At 44.7% G+C, this 18,278-nt stretch overlaps 2 protein-coding genes across 6 annotated transcripts in view; both read right to left on the bottom strand.

The window, feature by feature from the left end:
• The window catches only part of NUP153 (nucleoporin 153), a 46,674-nt gene extending 43,101 nt beyond the window's left edge, over window positions 1–3,573 (bottom strand). For all 3 annotated transcript variants that reach the window (XM_052697753.1, XM_052697755.1, XM_052697754.1), the window contains exon 1: window positions 3,414–3,573. In XM_052697753.1, the coding sequence (XP_052553713.1) occupies window positions 3,414–3,530 (117 nt within the window). In that variant the 5' untranslated portion in view covers window positions 3,531–3,573. The remainder of the gene's footprint in view (window positions 1–3,413) is intronic.
• Window positions 3,574–5,156: 1,583 nt separating this feature from the next.
• Window positions 5,157–18,247, bottom strand: LOC128087850 (tRNA selenocysteine 1-associated protein 1-like). Of its 3 annotated transcripts, XM_052697838.1 has the most exons (10): window positions 18,154–18,247; window positions 17,292–17,472; window positions 15,377–15,466; window positions 14,075–14,217; window positions 13,418–13,549; window positions 12,417–12,536; window positions 10,161–10,356; window positions 9,616–9,661; window positions 8,659–8,827; window positions 5,157–5,466 (listed from the first exon to the last, which is right to left on the bottom strand). In XM_052697838.1, the coding sequence occupies exons 3-9, from the start codon at window positions 15,386–15,388 to the stop codon at window positions 8,691–8,693; spliced, it is 786 nt and encodes a 261-aa protein (XP_052553798.1). In that variant the 5' UTR covers window positions 15,389–15,466; window positions 17,292–17,472; window positions 18,154–18,247; the 3' UTR covers window positions 5,157–5,466; window positions 8,659–8,690. The 3 variants fall into 3 exon arrangements, with proteins under 3 accessions (XP_052553798.1, XP_052553797.1, XP_052553799.1); XM_052697837.1 differs by lacking the exons at window positions 17,292–17,472; window positions 18,154–18,247 and adding an exon at window positions 14,311–14,387; XM_052697839.1 differs by lacking the exons at window positions 12,417–12,536; window positions 17,292–17,472; window positions 18,154–18,247 and adding an exon at window positions 14,311–14,387.
• Between the last annotated feature and the right edge of the window lie 31 nt (window positions 18,248–18,278).

Raw genomic sequence — 18,278 nt, 5'->3', positions numbered from 1 at the left:
TTTTCATTTGAAGGATTAATTAGCAAATAAATAATAACCCCAAAGGTTATTTTAGTCTCTTCCTATAATGAGAATTTTGAATCTCTGAAGCTTACCTATATTCTACCTGGAACAGAATGGCACCATTCCAGGCTCATCGGTACACAGACACAAAAAAGCAAAGCTAAACCTAAAGCCAACAATACGAACACGGAGATATCATAATGAAGCTGTTTAATAACTTAATAATGTCAACAGTCATCCCATTAAACACACCCACCCTAGAAATTGCAGTCATCAGCCTACCTGAATGACCAGGACAACCCAGTATTTAAAGCACTTGCGGCCACGTCTGGAAGATGAAACCCACATGCCAGGCACAACAGCTCCCTTGTCCAACCATACTTAGCCCTCAGAGCACATTCATGACTTTAAGCCAAGTGTCCAAACTCTTTATGTGGAGCACAGAATGGAAGTCTCAGCACGAGGCAGCTGAGCGAACAGGTAGCATGCCAAGTGTGGCATTACCTAAAGTCAACACAATCAGCATGGAGCTGTCATCATTCAGCCATCAGGAAACCCAGTCGCTGGGAGATTCTAAATTCTACCTCCAGGAATACAGAAGGGCCTTTTTGTCTCTGAGGATTGCCAACCTAGCATCCATCACAGTGAGCGACTGTCCCACCTTTACTTAGCAGTGCTGCTACTTTTCGCTTGTTTGTTTGATAACACAGCCACTGAGGGTGCCCTTTGTTGTAAGGCAGGATGGCAGTTCTGGAGGGAAAGCACCATGGCTTAAGCTCCTTCACTAGTGGGGCAATCAGCATCCGTATCTCCATCTCCCAGGACAGCACACAAACTGCAAGTCTCCAAGTGTTCTTCTCCAGGCAGCGTCTGTTCACCTCTCCTATCATGGCTGGTTTTAAAAAGGCAAAGACTTAAAAACAAACAAGCAAATAAAAACATAATGAAGCATGGCTCTAATGATTAATCATCAAGCATACAGGCAGGAAATAACAGGCTTCGGACGCTTGCTGCAGGAACATCTAATGTAAAACAAGTAACAAGTTTTGAAACCATGGACCAGAGCCTGAACACCTCCATTCTTGGAGGGCAGCATTTTCTTATATATCCTCTTTCTGGCTCAGTGAATCATGCTTTCTTTTTCTGGATAGCAGCACAGCTTCAACCAAGAGAACTGAAGATAACACTCAGCTTGACGACTGGGATATCTGCCTGGAAAGTGGAAGATGTAGGTTGATTGCTCCAGGCAAAAAAGGAAACTGAAGCAGGGTCTACCACATTCTGAACAAATGCTTTAACTAATAGTTTTTAAAAAGCATCAGCACGTCCTCTTGCAAATGCCTTCCAAAGCTGTCACTGTATTTTGTAAAAGAGCGACTGCAGCATATATTGGAGATGATCGGAGAATTCCCAGCTGACAAAAATCCCCAGAACTGCAGTTAAAGAACAACATCCAGAAAGCAGGCGGCGATGAACTGGGCATCCCGCTAATCATCCCTCACACAAGGGGGAAAAAAACATCAATTCCATTTCCCAGAAAATCAAAGCTGTCAGCTATGCTGCCCACAGTGCCCAGGCACCCTCAGAGCTTGATGGTACGAGACAGGATTTTCAGGGCCACAATTTTGACCAAGAGCATCTCAACCAGGTTCACTCTCAGTGAATCTGCTCAATGATAAAAGTTGGAGGGGGGAAGATCAGAATCAAAGGTGTAACTTCAAAGATAAAATCGCACCAATTGCTCCCAGGTCCTCCTAAACTCAGCACTGAGACCAGTAAATATGGAAAGTGAATGTTATATTGAAAACAGGAACACATGTTCATTAATTTCAATTTCAACTCAGTTTTCAGTTAGCTACCTACCCAGAGCTCATTCTTTTATGTAACACAAGTTTATACAATTCATACAGTTAAAAAGCTATTCACTATGATAAGCACACCTCTCAGTCTCCCATTTACTAACTGACTACATTTTTCCCCTCCGACAAGCTGCTGTTGTTCTGTTTACACACTGGCTCTGCAGTACCCACTACCAGGCAAAACCCACAAACACAGGATCAAAGAATCACGGAATCACAGAATGATCTGAATTGAAAAGGGCAGAATCACAGAATTGCCAGGGTTGGAAGGGACCTCAAGGACCATCAAGCTCCAACCGCCCTGCCATATGCAGGGCCACCAACCTCCCTATTTAATACCAGACCAGGCTGCCCAGGGCTCCATCCAACCTGGCCTTGAACATCTCCAGGGACGGGGCATCCACAACCTCTCTGGGCAGCTGTTCCAGCACCTCACCACTCTCTCTGTAAGAGAGAAAGAATTTCCCCCTGACGTCCAATCTAAATCTTCCCTCCTTCAACTTAAAACCATTTCCAGGATCACAGTGCTTATCCAGTTTGAACCCCCTGCTATGTGCAGGGTCACCAACCACCAGACCAGGCTGCCCAGAGTCACATCCAGCCTGGCCTTGAATGCCTCCAGGGATGGGGCATCCACAACCTCCTTGAGCAACTTGTTTCAGTGCGTCACCACCCTTCGTGTGAAAAACTTCCTCCTAATATCTAACCTAAACCTCCCTGGTCTCAGTTTAAAACTATTCTCCCTTGTCCTATCACTATCCAGCCTTGAAAACAGCCGTGAAACATCCATCCCCCAGCACACTGCGCTGCCTAAACAAACCTGCTGAGAAACGCTTCGAGATATCAGACAATAGCAGGGCTAGAAAGCCATCTCTGCTGATTACTTTAAACACAAGAGTGAGGCTTATCAGTTATCGACGCTGTATCAGCGCAGGAAATTCACGGCAACTTGAACGCTCGTTCACCAAGGGCTTTCAGCACTGTCAGCGCGGCGACGCTCCCCACGAAGTGCCGACAGCCTCACGTGGACAGCGTCGCTCAGTCAACGGAACGTGCGAGACTCAGCGCTCCCCCAAAGCTCCGGACGCGGCTCAGGCAGCAGCACACGCGGGACGCGCCCCGACTTCCGCGCCCGGCACGCAGCGCCGTCGCTCGCGTTCCTATTGGAACAGAAGCGAGGTCCACCCGCACGGCCAACTCCAGGCGCGCGATGAAGGCGCCCGGAGCCCCCAGTGCGGCGGGCACCGGCGGGCTCCCCGCCCGCTCCGAGGGGCCCCGAGCTCCCGGCCTTTGTTACTCGCCCCCTCCTCGCCCCGGGCCGCACGCGGAGCGAGGGGCGTGCGGCTTGAGGCAGCCGAAGGCCGCTGCCCTCCCCGCGCCGTGCCGCCGGGCGGAGAGGCCTCTCCCGCGGCGCTCCGCTCTCCCGCCGGTCCCACCGCCGGCACCGAGGGGAACAAAAGGGGCCGCCCCGGGCCCGCCCCCGCCCGGCGCCTCGCACGTGGGGACCGAGAAAGGGCCGGCCCCGCACCGCCGTCCCCCGCCGCGCCTCACCTGCCTGCTCCTGCCGTACGGAGGCTTCGCGGCTCCCAGGTGGTACCGCCGGGTCCGGATCTTGCCGCCGCCGCCGCCGGCTCCTCCTCCCGTTCCTCCGCCGCCGCCCGAGGCCATGCTGGGACGCGGCCCCTCGGCCGCCCGCCGCCCCGCCGGGCCGCTCCCTCTCTCCGCGCTGTCACCGCCCGTCCCCCGCCCTCCACGCGCCGCGCGGCCTGGAAGGAGCGGGGGCCCCGCGCGGCCTGCCCCTCCCCTCCTCTCCCCTCCGCCCCGCTCGGCAAAGCTCCGCTCCGCCGGCCTTCCTCCGCGCGCGCGCGCGCACCCCTTCTCCTCGGCCGTGCGCGCGCCCCCCCTCGCCCCGCTGCCGCGCGCCCTTTGCCCGCTCCCGCCTCGCGCGCTCGGCGCCGGCCGGCCCCGTCCTGCCCGCCCGCCCGCTCGCGGCCGAGCCGCTGCGCCCCGCCCCCACCCCCCTTCGGGCTCCGGCTTCGGCTCCGACCAACCACACTGCGCCTCTCGTCAACCGGACGCGCCGTCGCGTCATCCGGCCGCGACGGACCGGCGTGCACCGCGCCGCAGGGTGGGCGGGGCTGCGCGGGAAACCCCGGCGCGAGCGCGGGGCGCGTGGGCTGGTGGCGAGCGGAGCGGGAAGGGCGATCAAAGCGGGCGGGGCACGGCCTCACTGGGCGGTCGGGGAGAAGGACGGAGTCTGCAGCGCGGCCTGCGCTTCCTCGAAAGGAAATACGCCTTTTTGTGAATTGGAAACACGTATAATAATTGTCCTTTTGTAGCGTGGTACTGAAAGGGTACAGCTGTGGCTCTGTGCTACGTTTAGCGCAGTGATTTGTGTGGGGGTGAGCAGAGCAGGGAGGCGCAGCACCTTCATTGCACAGAATTCAGCACGAATGTGCACCCTCAGGTACAGAATGTGCTAAAAATAGTGTAGGAGGTGGTGATCATAGAATGCTTTCAGGTGGAGAGGACCCAGAAGGTGACCGAGGCCATCGCATCATCTCAGTGGCACAGATGCCCACATCCCTCTCACCTGTGTCTGCCCAAAGTCCACACCTGAGGGAAATGCTGATCAGTGAGCAAAGGAAGTGCCACAGGAGTCTCAGTCAGGAGTTTTGCACTAAATCTCTGCTGCTTGTTTCAGCCTTATATTTTTTTTTTTTAACCCCTCCCTCTTGTTTTTTTCCCAGCTGTCTTCCAGAACTTGCTAGCTTTCTTTTCCTCAGTCCTGCCTCCACTGCCATACAAGTGACTTCTGAACCCTCCTTCCCCCCAAGCAGAATTACTTGCCAGGTAGTTCATATCACACTCTGCACTTTCAGAGCTTTCTTCTCCCACCTGCTGCCAGTACACCTTCATTTGCAGCAGGATGGTTTGCATCAACACCATCCTTCCACAACATGAAAAACCCTCATCTTTAGTCTAGAACATGATTACCATACTAAATTCTAACTTAACAAAAGGGTTTCACAATGCATTTCCAATCTGGGAGTTGCAAGATTCACAAAGATAGATAAATTGCCCTTTGAAAACACATTGAGCAGAGAAAATGCTGACTTCTGGAATGGCATCTCCTTGGGGATCTGACTAAAATCAATCTGCATTGGCTATCTAATAGCTAGGCAGAGGTAAAATACAATTCCCTTTTTCTCATGCACACTAATTACATTAAGGTAACCATATTATGGTAACATGATTTTCTTTTCAAGCTCAGCATCAAAGGCAGCTACGCTGTTTTCTCCGTAAATTCAAATGCTGCTTTATTTATTTTGCTTCCATTTTTCTTATTTAGAACAATTTCTAAACAGTGACAGGCCTTTAATGACACTCTTGACTCAGAAATGTTTGCAAATGTAGTCAGTGTCCATTAACATGTGTCACTTGGGTTAATTGTTGCTAAAAGTGAGCCAAAACAAAAAGGCAAATATATATGCATCCAGCAGTATGATAATGATCATCACCATTTGATCAATCTTCCCTGTGAGTTATATCTGCACGTTACTTTGAGGTAGCGCTAGAAAGAAGCGGTTGGTCCAGAGCATCCCTGCAAAAAGAAACATTCATGGCTTAAGTACCATTTACTCTTCATGCATTCTTTTAAGAACTCTTTAATCTTTCTTGACAGTTGCTTTTTCCTTGCTCACTGACCACGAGATTAGTAGTAGCCCCTCAAACCTTCCTGATCACAGAAGAGATAGGAAACAAAACACTACTATTCTTGAACAATCTAGCAGGTTCTGTGTAAAGGTACCCTCTATTGCAGCTGTACCCAAATGAAAGAGTTTATGAAATTACTCATTACTGGGTATTCTTGTAGAAAACTTAAAACAAAAGTAAACACCAGTTCAGCTAGGTGAAATAAAACAGAACTAGAAGCAAGCTATAGTGGGGTTGAAGTAGTATGTATATATTTTTAATTTAACAAATGTGAAGCAAATCAAGCTCCCATTGCCATCACATCTTTGCAGATCTGATAAACTGACAGCAGACACCCACATGATGTGTTCAGCTAAAAAGACTGGCAGTTGTCAAACAGTTGTGAGTTTACTTAGTAAAAAGACTCAGAGAAGCACTCTAGCAGTTTTGGTGCAATTCCATCTTCCTGTACTGGCCATCCACCAGTAACAGCACAGGAAGAAACCTGCCATCGTCTATGCTCTGATGGCAAAGAATTGTACTGCACACACTATCCTAATCCCATGTACACACTCCAAGTGGGAAAGAGGAATACACCAATAAGTCTCAAGAGACAGAAAAAGAGGTCAGAAAACTGTTGTAGAACTGTTGCACACCAGCTGCAACCAACACCCTTTTCCTCACCTCATTTCTGTTAGTGTTGACTGCAAGAGAATATGCTTCCAACATTTCTCAGATCTGGAGAACTAATGACCCAAACAATTCTCATTCACTGAGCTACAGAAAAAAATAGTACTTTCACTACCTAGGCACTTCATAGTCCGGAACAGAAGGAGCATGTATCTGAGAACAGTCATAGAGCATTAAGACTGCACAAAACGGGGTGGCCACAGACTTGTTTTTCTGAGGTTGGCATACTTTGGTCATACACCATCACTGTATCAGACTAAGTGAAATCACGTACCTACATGGGCCCCTCATTACACAATTCACATATTATAGACCAACTTTGCTAATACAAAAAAAATTAGCACAGGTACTTCACAGTATTTATGGCAGCAGATATCCCTAATATCACATTTTTGGTGGATAACCAACAAATATTTCCATAACGTAATGAAGGCAACCTAAACACAGGGTTCAGTGATGCTATGCAAACTTTGTCAAAGCAGTTATTACGCAGGCACAGACCTGGAAGCGGTCTTGCTGCTAGTCAGGATGCTAGATATAAAATCCTTTGCTTAGCTGACCAATTTGTACTTTTAAGCTCAAGCACTACAGCTACGTACAACTGAAGTGGCAAACCTTGTAAGCTTTTGAAGCTTTAACACCACCATCCAAACTCAAGAAGCCTATGCTTATCATCTCGAGTTTTTCCCCTGAAACAATTCCATATATGCACACAAGCAAGTTATTTCCCTCTAAATTCTCTCCGCTTCATCTTTTACCTCTACCTAACATCATGTTCTAGTTACTAAATCCCCTCACACTAATGCTCCAAAGGCTCACCTCACACAGGGGAATGGCCCAACAAATCCCTGTACTGAGCTCCACTGTGTCTCTGCTTTGGGGAGAGCTAGCTGCAGCTGCTCAAAGTGATGCCATTACCCCTGCCTTCCTACACATATGCCTGCACTAAAAGCAGGAAGAACACATTTCTAGTAGTCCAAAGGCCTCTTCTGTTTCAGAACGTCCTGGCTTCATGGCAACATTATGACAATATTACCACCGCAACTTAAACAGTGAAGAAAACAGAGGGAATTTCTGGTCATCAGCTCATTCAGGAATAGCACATAGCTTATAACCACTACTTTCATTACCTGCATCAAGCCATAACCTACACCACTCCATAAAAAAAAAAAAAAAGCCAAAGAACTTAATTCTTGCCTGCCATCACAACAGTTAGATCTCCCCTACAATACACACAGTAGTATCAAACCACCTCACCTGGCTTTAGCAGCTTCCACAGCTATTGTTACAGCAATTTCTGCTCTCTTTTTTCCTAGAATATTCTACTGTCTCTAGCCTGACCTATTTATCATTACATACATTAAGTAACAAGTAATCTAATACACAGAGGGTTAACTAAACCCTATGTCTGGAAAATAATTTATAGCTTTCAAGATGAGAGTAGTTTAGAAGAACCACATTGCTAACTTGAAACTAATTTTCCCGCCTTCCTTTCTTTGAATAGTCATCACTTCAAAGTTCTGTAACCTCCTAACTATAAAAACATTTAAATCACCAGGAATATCACAGAAATTGTCAACGATAGGGAGGAAATTGGAGAGTTGTTACTAGGATATTTGTGTTTTTGGTTGCTTTTTGTTGTTCCCAATGTGTTATTCCCTCCTTTGAGCCAGCAAGTTATCTCCAATAATTTTCAGGTTGAAAAGTGCATTGTATACATGTGTATACAACATGCATACTGTAAATGTATGAAGTGTGAGCTGAGAAGTGTAACACTTAGAAAGGTAAGCAAGAGCTGAACGCTGAGGCTGAAACTGACAGCAGGGATCACCCTTAGTCCATGGAACTTTGGCAGCTATGGCAGCTAAGTCTGAACTTCTGTATGCTTAAAGTACCATATTTATAAACCAATTTTAACTGACGCAGATTAATAACAGTGCCAGATGTCTGCAGGAGGAAGGGAGCACAAGAAATTTCATAGCAAAACCTAGGAACATTTCCCACCCTGTACTTTTGAACTAAACAAGTAGTCTACAAGTGAGTGCTAGATTTTGCTAGTGTCCTAACACCCGTACAAAATAAAGATGAATGAGATGCCCTTACTACCCCCAGTTAAATGCTGTAAGCCAGAAGAGAATGTCCTACGCACATGTAAGAGTGAAGTCCCTTGCTGGCAGGTTTGCAGAAACAAAATTTTATTTACACAGGCAAGTCTATCTTTAGACCTCAATTAACTCTTTACATTTCTAGAATATTTACATGATTTCATGATGCTCCAAGAATAGAGTGATGAACAAAAAAAAAAAAAAAAGATTACAGAAACTGTCAAAAGCATAGCAAAAAAAATCCAACCTATCGTTGTGCTTTAAAACTTATGATCTAGAATAATGTAGAAGTGTAGTTTTAGCACCTTGGTCATAACGGCCATGCTATATAAGACACTTAAATAGCAGAGGGGATTTCAGAAGTGACCGTATCCAGAGGTTGCCAGTGACAATTCATAAGCGAATCATAGAGTTCTTCACTTGTCTCCATAAATTGTCTGTTCATTTCATCAACATCCAAATACAACTGTGGATCTGAAAATAAAAGCCCAGTAAGTAAAGCATCAGCACTGAGATATGCACACAAAAATCTCAAGAGATACGCCTAGTACAACATTTTTGCTAACCAAAGTAAATAGATTTAGTAATAATTTTAATAAGACGTTTATTCCCCTAAAACTTTAAACAAACCTGACAACTCCAATTTTCTTCTGGGGATTTGTGTATTAGAAGGCTAGGACTCTATTTGTCATTCAAGATAAAATCAGGTTTAGAAATAATCAACGACAAAACCTTCACAAAAATCATGTATTCATTTCTGCTATACTATGTACTCCATGTCATAAAGCTTTGAACACAAGAACAAGATGCCTCAATACGAGGAACTGCCTGCAAGCTTCCCAAGACCAAGAATTACATTTTGTACCAAATCTGTAAGTGCAAGCTGAAACCCCCCTTTAGAACCTGCAATGTAAAGCTTTTACCTCAAGGTATGGAAAACAAAGCTCATGCTTATGAATGAGTTTCCTCATGTAGAATCTGCTTAGTGGATCAATACAAGGAAAATAAATCCCACATCAGAACTTTTCAAAACAGACTGAAGGCACAATTACAGGAACCCTACTGTAGATGCCTCATTTTATTTCATATAGTATATGTCATATTAGCTTTAAAACCCCTAAGTGATCTCAGATGAACCACATAGGGCTGACTCTTGTATCAGCCTGATTTCCAAGATCCTCTTCCAGTTCATCCAGCCTAGTATTGTTTAAGGGCACAAGTATGGCTAAAGACAGAAGACACAATGACAGAATCATCATTACCTTCAGTAAGCAGGTCATCACTGATTTCAGCCATAGCCGAAGATTCCTGCAAGACAGAATTTAATCATTTTACAAAGCTTTATAAATTCAAAATAATGCTGTTACCCTGAGACATTCTCTCTTTCCACAGACATACAAAATGCCATTTACCCTTGCAGTTACTTTTGAAAGCAAGTATTAGAGTAGAGGTTGGAAGGGACTTCTGCAGGTCATAACTGACTAACTGACCAAGATAAGATCACTTACAACAGCTATCTGCTCTGAGCAAAGCATACTGGGGAAGAAAGAACAGAAGAAGCATACACAGTTGTGCTGTCAAAACTGTTATTTGTTATACATAAACAAATAACGTATCAACCACTAATTCTGTGCATAAACTATAAGCACTGTAAGCACAGATACCTCTGAAGGCAGTCTGCTGTTCTAATCTCCATGCTAAGCAGAAAGCATAGTTTCAGTTTCAGAACATATTTGCTCCAATCCACACAATTGGATCCATATCCATAAAGTTTCTTTATTTAAGACAAGCGCGCAGTGTGTTTTACCTCAAACACAGCTGGGGCCATAACAGCATCTCCTAAAGAGCAGTCCCCAATAGCTTGCATGCTATCATAGGCAGCATAGGAGTTGTAGTTATACTCAGCATATGCATCGTAATTCCACTGTGAGTAGTAGTTCTGATAATCCTGGTAATAATCATTGTAGTTGTATGACTGGTACCGCTGGAATTCCGCTTTCAGTCTGAAACACGAAAAGTTGAGAGTTTGAGAACCACAAACTGTAAACCCAGTTTTCCAGTTACACAACGTGCCAGCTTACACATTTCAAGCTTAAAAGGAAGCTTTCCTAAACAGCTGCATTAAGTGACAGCTTAAGGCACGGCACAGGATCTTGTATTTAAACAGAAGCAGATGTCCTCACCTTCGCCAATATCAAAAGCAGTTGTTTTGCATTAAATCCAGAGCTTTGACACTATTATCATACAGAGTATTCTTAGTGTTGGCATAAGCAAGCTGCTCATAAGCCTTTGTGCTCTGCAAAGATTAATTTAAGACCAGAGACATTTATCAAGCACAGCTGCTTTAAAGATGCAGTCTTAACCCTTTCATATTTTGTTTGGTTAATTACAAGATATTTCTTCCAGAAAGATGTGAGTGAAGTCAGATTATCCATTGCAGAGAAGCATCTTACACTGCCTGCTAGTTTGCCTCTACCTGCACAGTTTAGTTTATCAAGCATTCAATAGTGGCCAAGTACAGCTGTCAGGTGAAGCCAGTCTTGCTTAACACCATACTTCTAATTGTTCAGCAAGACAACCAAATCAGTGGGGAAACTATGAAATACACTTTTTTTTTTAATGAAAAAGGGGCCACGTGATTAATTTTCATTACTCCCCCTTGCCTGAGATTTTCTCCGGGGCAGCCTCACACAAGTGGCGAGAATCAAGACAAGGGTTATCTTAACTAAAACTAATGCACACTGCATAAAGGACATTCAGATAACCATGCTACGTACTGCAGAAAATCCTTTTTAGACATGTTTTCACTAATTCTACACAGGCAGACCTCCTCTTAAAGTGGGGAAGCAGAAAAATCAGTCATATACATTTTTGTGTGCGCTGAATAGAAACTGAAGGAGTTCAGAAACAGTCACCAAAATGAGTAAACATTCATGTCAAACTGTTTAATTTGACAGCTGGATATTTTGATGCCAAGACAGATACTGAGCCCTTCAGAAACAGACTAATGATGTAAGTTTTAATACCTACGTTGTGTTTGTTTCATCACTGTAAAGTACATAGGTCTTAATATAGATATCCTATTGTCCTGCTCCTGTAGGGAGCAATTATCTTGAGACTTCTGCTTCCAACTGCATTCCTCCTTAAAAGTACTGTTAACATCCTTCTGGACAGCAGAAGCAGGGAAACATGTTTGTGTGACCTGTTTTGTTTCTAAAATAATCATGGTCACAGCAATTTTAGATAGTGCTCTCTCAGGCAACAGCATTTCCATTCTAAAGCAAAAAGAGGCAACATGTGCAGAATTATGCCAGGTAAACAGAAACAAAAGTAACATTTCTTTCTGTTGAACAGAATACACAAGCTAACCTCACATACATACTGAAATTGTTCATATGAAGGGTTTTTTCCCAGAATCCTGGATCAAAATTTATCAAATTTAGTATTAATTCTTTTAAATGTTCGGAATTGAATTGCCTTAAGTAACTGACAGACTTGAGATGAAAAGAGTTAAAATCCCTCTCAGAAAGTGCTACACTCCCCACTGCCTAAGCTACTGGAAAGCAGAGAACAGTACTTTGAAAACAGTTCTAGCAAAATTCCCCTTGACTTTCTCCCTATATTCCTACGTCTTTTCCCCACTTAAGAATTCCTTTCCCCACCAGCCTACGGTAAAACCAGGGATGTGCTTCTTTCCTCTAACTAGAGAGAAAGGTCTAAGAACAAAAGCTCCCTGTCCCTTCTACTTTATTCAGGCCCAAACCTGAAAAATATTTACAAATGCATTCAGCTTTGCTAAGAAATGAAAGAAAGCTGGCTGCAAGAGCAGATAAGCCCAAGCTACACTGTGTGGTTAGACTGCAGTTGGATTCCCCCAGCAATCCTGAAACAGGCTGATAAATCCAGGGAGTCAAAACAATCTCTCTGCATTTTTGCTTTTGTAGACTGCATCCTACAGCCAGTGTTACAGCCGTTACAGCAAGGGCCACAGACTTTACAAAGGCAGAGCTACGAGAATCTGATTATTTAGAATAACTGTATCAATGCACAACTCATTGGTTACCTTTTAGAAATTCCTATGCTCAGCCGGATTCGTTTTCCCCCCAGACCTGGTGCATTCTGGCAGTCTTGCAGTGCCCTCATCTGATCACCTTGCTCACCAAATCTGACATAGGCATACCCTCTACAATTTTCAAAAGGGAGAAAACAAATTCTAGTATGCATAACAGTTACAAGACTAATGAATTCAGTTTGTCTTCTACAAAAACAGAAGGTAGCAGCTACTATCGCTTCTATTACTTAAGCAACCTCTCTGGCATATGCACATGCACGGAAGAGGCTTTCACCAAATCAAAAACTTGGGCCAGAAGCAAAAAGCCTGCTCTTTGCTAGCAATAAGATGCAACTTGCTGAGAGCCAGCAGAATAATACATTTTAACTGCTATCTGCATAAGTAATCAGATTCTATATTTCTGCATATACAGAGTTCATTTATCAGTTATTAACACACTCCTGCTACTGTAGAACACTAGTATTCTTTTTAACTGCCTTCTCTTAAGCTTCTTGAATTAGTCTGTTACAGGCAGCACCGCCTGAACATAAACTCCTTCATTATTCCTGCTTGACTCACTGCATGGCCAACAGTTTCAGCTAGGCTTTAGTTACTATCAGTGAAATTACATTCAATCTCCCAAACCCCTCAGATTTGCCAGGCCTCGTGCTTTTCTCCCACACAAAGAATGGGAATTCTGACCTCAGTATTGCAGATGACAGATACAAAGCTGCACCGATTTCAGTGCACAGCTCTCCCTTCTCCCAGCATCTGATTATTATTTTTTTTTAATGTAAATCTACATGACTAAATCAAAGCTTTTCAAAGTTAACTAACTGCTTAAACCAGCGTTTCAGAAACTCAAGGACCTGTGCTGCTAAGAAAAGCAGTGCTTAAAACTAATCTCATTCCTCCTGCTTCAGAAAAAAAGCAGGGAAGTTCTGCCACGAGTTCTTACATATCACTACAGAAGCAGGCACAACCAACTGCATTACAAATTTACACTGAATTACCTGGAATATCCCAGCAGGTCCGTTGCTATTTTGCAGTCAAGACATGAGGGATACCTCTTTAGGAAATAGTCATAGAGCTGGAAATCATCCACTTCTGGAGTAAGCTCCCCAACAAATATTGAATAATCCGGTCTTTAAGAAGATAAAGAACAGTTTTAAAACTTTCAGACCAAAATAGCGATTCCAGTATTAAAACAATTATTATATTACAGCTTAGAACCAGACAAATTAGTCTAGAGCACTTCAGTGCAAAAGACACTGAAATGTACAGAACTGCAATGCCATCACACCAGCATACAGTTCTCTGGTATTGTAGGTCTAACTCTACTGCTTTAGCAACAAGGATCCATTTTCTTTCAGAAATTTGTTTCAAAAATCAACATATTTACTTGGTTATATATATCTATATATATAGCAGGGGGATGGAACTAGCTGATCTTAAAGGTCCCTTCCAACCCAAAGCATTCTATGATTGCCCAAACAAGAGGCACAGAAATACCCTGACAAATTAGCTCATATTTCAGCCATGGCTGTGACTGTTTTGCCACCACTTGCCAATTATCACAGAGTTTTTCAAGTGAGTGATGACATTCAGTGGTCACCATCAACCTCAGCAGATAAAGAGAGCCAGAGCTTTTCATGTCACAAGGGCTTTACCTGACTGTACTGCTGGTAGTAGTAGTAGCACTAACAAACTCTATTCTTCCTGGTTTTATTTTGTTCTTTTTCTTCCTCTTCTTCTGCGGTGTTCTCCACCAGCTGTAGGCCTGGAGACATTCTCGCTTTTTCCCAAGTAAATCCTGTTGGGATAAAAAACACCTCTATAGTATTTAGCCTCATTTACATTCCTCCCTCCCACTCCCCATCACCACAGGTGATTTCCCCATATTCACCTTGCCCTTGAAAGAAGCCTGGGGTCCCATTTCTCCCTCCGCCTCCCATGAGGGAAAGCAGCCTCTGGGGAAAACGCCTGGCAAAAATAACAGAGCCAAAGGATTGTATGAACAGCCACATTCCCCTGACTTGTCAAGCTGGCTAACGGATTGACAGCTTCCTCTTGGAATTCGGAAGAAAGCAGTTAGTCCTTCGATGCTGGTCAATCCTAAATGTTAAGTAGCTCCAGGACTGGACTGTGCTCCACCTGAGCTCTAAGACTCTCAAAAAAAATAAAAAGCCCTCAGTGGCACAGTGAGCCAAAAAAATTTATATATCAAACTATCATTCTTGCTCAGAAAGGGACCTCAGCTGTCCCTACTTCTCCTCTCCTAGGAATTCTTCTCTGCTTCTATGAGATGCCTCTCCTCACTAGCTAGCAGTGGGCTACTCTCCCAGGCCAGGAACAACAACAGGAGGCCCGTTAATGGAACGTAAGAAGAAAGAAGACCACAAACCAACTTGGCTGAGGGAAAGCGCTAAACCCAGATGCAAGGCCAGGAAGAAAGAGGCATAAAAAGCACCTCAAAAAAACAACAACAAAAAAACTGCAAACCCCAAAAGCCACAGTTTAAAAAACGTGGGGTAACAAAAAAAAAAAAAAAAAAAAAAAAGCCATATTAACAGGTTGCCTCCCTCATTCAATCTTCTGAAGAACAACTTCCAAAAATAAGAATGGTATTTTTCAGTATCATTTTTAACTTTACTTACGCAGTGTTTAACGTTCTTCCTCTAGAACACCTCTACATAACTTACATAGAGAGTGTCATTTGCAAGATCCTTCAGAAGAACTCATGCTCAAATAATCCAAACTGCAAAGTTTAATGCCATGCTCTCAACCTGTTTCGGTTGTTACAATTAAGCATACACAGGACAGCCACCAGTTACCAGAGGAAATCATGGGACTAGAGGAATACCCCACTCGGAGTGAGCTAGCTATTTCAGCTTTACATTCACCAGGGATTTTGAATGTTCTGGAACCCATTTAGATGCTACAAACCTGAATTTCTCACCAAATGATCTTACCTGGCTCGTCATGGTTGGAAAAAAAAAATCTGTCTTCTGCCTTCTTCAAGGGACGCAGATGCAACAGTTCAGTTTATTGCAATCCTTCAGCTGAAAGAAAGTGTGAGGGAGGACCAAGAATCTTAATTCTGAAATCAATTAATTTCAAAGATGTTCACTCTGTCTAACAGTTTTAACATTATTAATTCACAGCTAGGGAATGTAAGTTCTGACTTGTCATTGCTAAAGCAATGGAAATAAAAATGATGTATGACTAAGGGCACTACAATTAGAAGTTGTAGCAGTTCACAGATTTTTCCTGTTGTCCAAAGCTCTACAACATTTTATAAACAGCTTTTTAGTTACCTACAGTTTACTCATGTCTAGAAAACATACCAAATCATAATTTACAAGCTCTAAAGTAATTAAAAACAAGGCAACAAAATGCAAGCTGTTTTCTACAATATCTCAAGGTTTGCTTCACCCCATTCTCCACCCCCTTTTGAGCCAAATAAGGATTTGTAACTTCCTATTGCACAAAGTTACAAAGCTGAAAAGGAGCAGTGATACCTCCTAAGCACTGATAAATAAGAGAGTAAATGAAGGAAGAATAGTAAAGGTAAAATTGATCCAACTGTTCCTTCTCCAAATCTTTTCTTAGTTATATCTTGTCTTTTGTCTCTTCTCAGACTTCCCTACAAATGAATTAGCAACAAAGAGGGACCATTTCCTACTATTAAAATCCTGGACACCCTTAAGAAGCATACAGCTATTTCCAATTGATAACCTTTCCTGTCCCCCAGAAAACATTTTCATTTACAGAATACAAGGGCTGCTCTAAGAGCAATGCCCCCTATGTTATTATGTTGACCCACAATGCCAGAGGTGGATGTTGTAGTGTGGCAGTAAAGGCTGAACCTTCCCACCAATAGCCCATTCCACGTTGTTGCCATGGGACAGACAACAGCAGAGGGGCAGTATGACAAAATGGCATCTGACATGGAAGTGTGGATGAAGCAAAGGGATGGAATTTAATTCCTCCATGGAGAAAAAACAGCAGCCACTGACATTCATCAACAGTTGCTGAACATTTAAGGAGACCAAAAGGTAGATGTGAGCACAGTAAATGATGTATTTCAACAGCAGCAACAGTGGGTCACCTCTGCTGGTACAGACTTGCAGGCTCTTGTTCATGGCTACCAAAAGCACACAGCTAATGTTGGTGACTATGTCAAAAAACAGTGCTATTAGGCTTTTTCTATCTGTTGTAGCTTTCGTGGAAATAAATGGGAGGCATCACTATCAGAGCAACCTATGGATTGTGTGCAAGGGGATAATACATTTCCAATTCACCACTCCTTTTTGTTTTTATGTCCAAGGTAACTCTTCTAAGCAGACGCTTGATTGCTGGAATTTAACTCCCATTTCCACGTAATGAGTTATGTAACACTCTATAAACTGATTGGTTGGAGTCACGTTCACATAATTACAGAGTATTTGTAATGCCTTAGAGGTGTGGCCATGGAGGTGAACAGTTCAGCACGGTGCTTCTGAAAATGGGTTACGCTATCCTGACACAGGACAGGCATGGTGTCACACAAGGTAGCTATGCACTTCATCTCCATCGCCATTTCACACCCAATTAAGTACAAACAAGTCCTTAAATACAGGGACACACCAGTAAGGTCAGTGTATAACCTGTCACTAAATGTAACTGTGCTGAGGGATGATATCAGCATATTTTTTCCAATTAAGGAGGTTGTATTTATAAGAATAGCCTTTAGTTCCTTAATTTAAGTTTCTGAACTTCAGTTCCTTATCTTAAACCTTACTTTTATTAAAAAGCTCAAACGCTCAATGCCTTCAATACTGGAATACTCATCTTTGTATTCCCCAGTGCATAATGCTTTATTTTATTTATTTTCAGAAAACTTACCACTCTTCACTCGTGCAGATTTACCAGGAGATGCCAAACACTACAACACAACTTTACACCAGAAAAAAAAAGTATGAGAGGGCAAACGATGCAACAGCTCTGCGACCACAGTTACTGCAGACTCATGCACAACTGCTCTCGTACTCTTCTCCCATCCGCTCTTCAGTGGTGCCTCTTTTCACTGCAAGTCAAAAACACATTTAAAAACCAATTGAGAGAGCACGCGTGTGACGTGGCATGTACACCTTCAAGTCCAGCTACGCTCACAGCACCTTTATCCCTTCGGTGAGGCAAGTATAACCTCCGGAACTCAAGCAGTTCCTTCTCTGGCTTACATAGGCTCTCCACCGGGCTTTTCGCCCCACGGCTTGGCTGCACATTAGCTGTTAATACGCCGCACTGCCGTCTCGGCAGCGCTGGGCCGGGCCGGGCCGCCCCTCCCGGCCTACCATAGAGAGGGACACGGGTGGGTTGTTCGCCGCCGTGCAGCCCCGCAGCGACAACAGCGCCCCGCCCGGCCAAAGTCCTCCGCCGCAGCAGCCTGGCGCCGGGGCCGCGCTGCCCGTTTCCTGCTGCGCCCCACGGCAATAAAAAGCGCCAAAAAATAGCAACATCACGAGGAAGCCAAGAGTGGGGAGGAAGCGGGGGGAGGCAGGGCGGCCACGGCTGTACCGCTCGGTTCCCCCCGCCGCCACGGGGGTGACGCGGCCTAACGGCCGCGGCCTCCACGCCCCACGAGCCCTGTCGGGGCGGCCCCGATACGCGGAGCTGCGGGAGGCGCCGCTTCTCCCTGCCCGGCGTCGCTCGACCGCTCGCCTCCCGCCTCCCGAGCCCGGCCCTCCCGCCCCCGGCCCGCACTAACGCCTCTCGCCGTCCGCGCCGCCATCGGGAGCCGCGCGCCCCGCGCTTCCGCCCCGCGAGGACCCCTGAGCCGGGCTGCCCGGTGAGGACCCCTGAGCCGGGCTGCCCCGCAGCGCGCCTGACTCC

Source organism: Tympanuchus pallidicinctus, unplaced genomic scaffold (assembly GCF_026119805.1).
Source record: "Tympanuchus pallidicinctus isolate F22 unplaced genomic scaffold, pur_lepc_1.0 scaffold31, whole genome shotgun sequence".
NCBI classification, from domain to species: Eukaryota; Metazoa; Chordata; class Aves; order Galliformes; family Phasianidae; genus Tympanuchus; species Tympanuchus pallidicinctus.
Note: the sequence above shows the minus strand (reverse complement) of the source record. Positions and strands in the feature narration are given on the sequence as shown.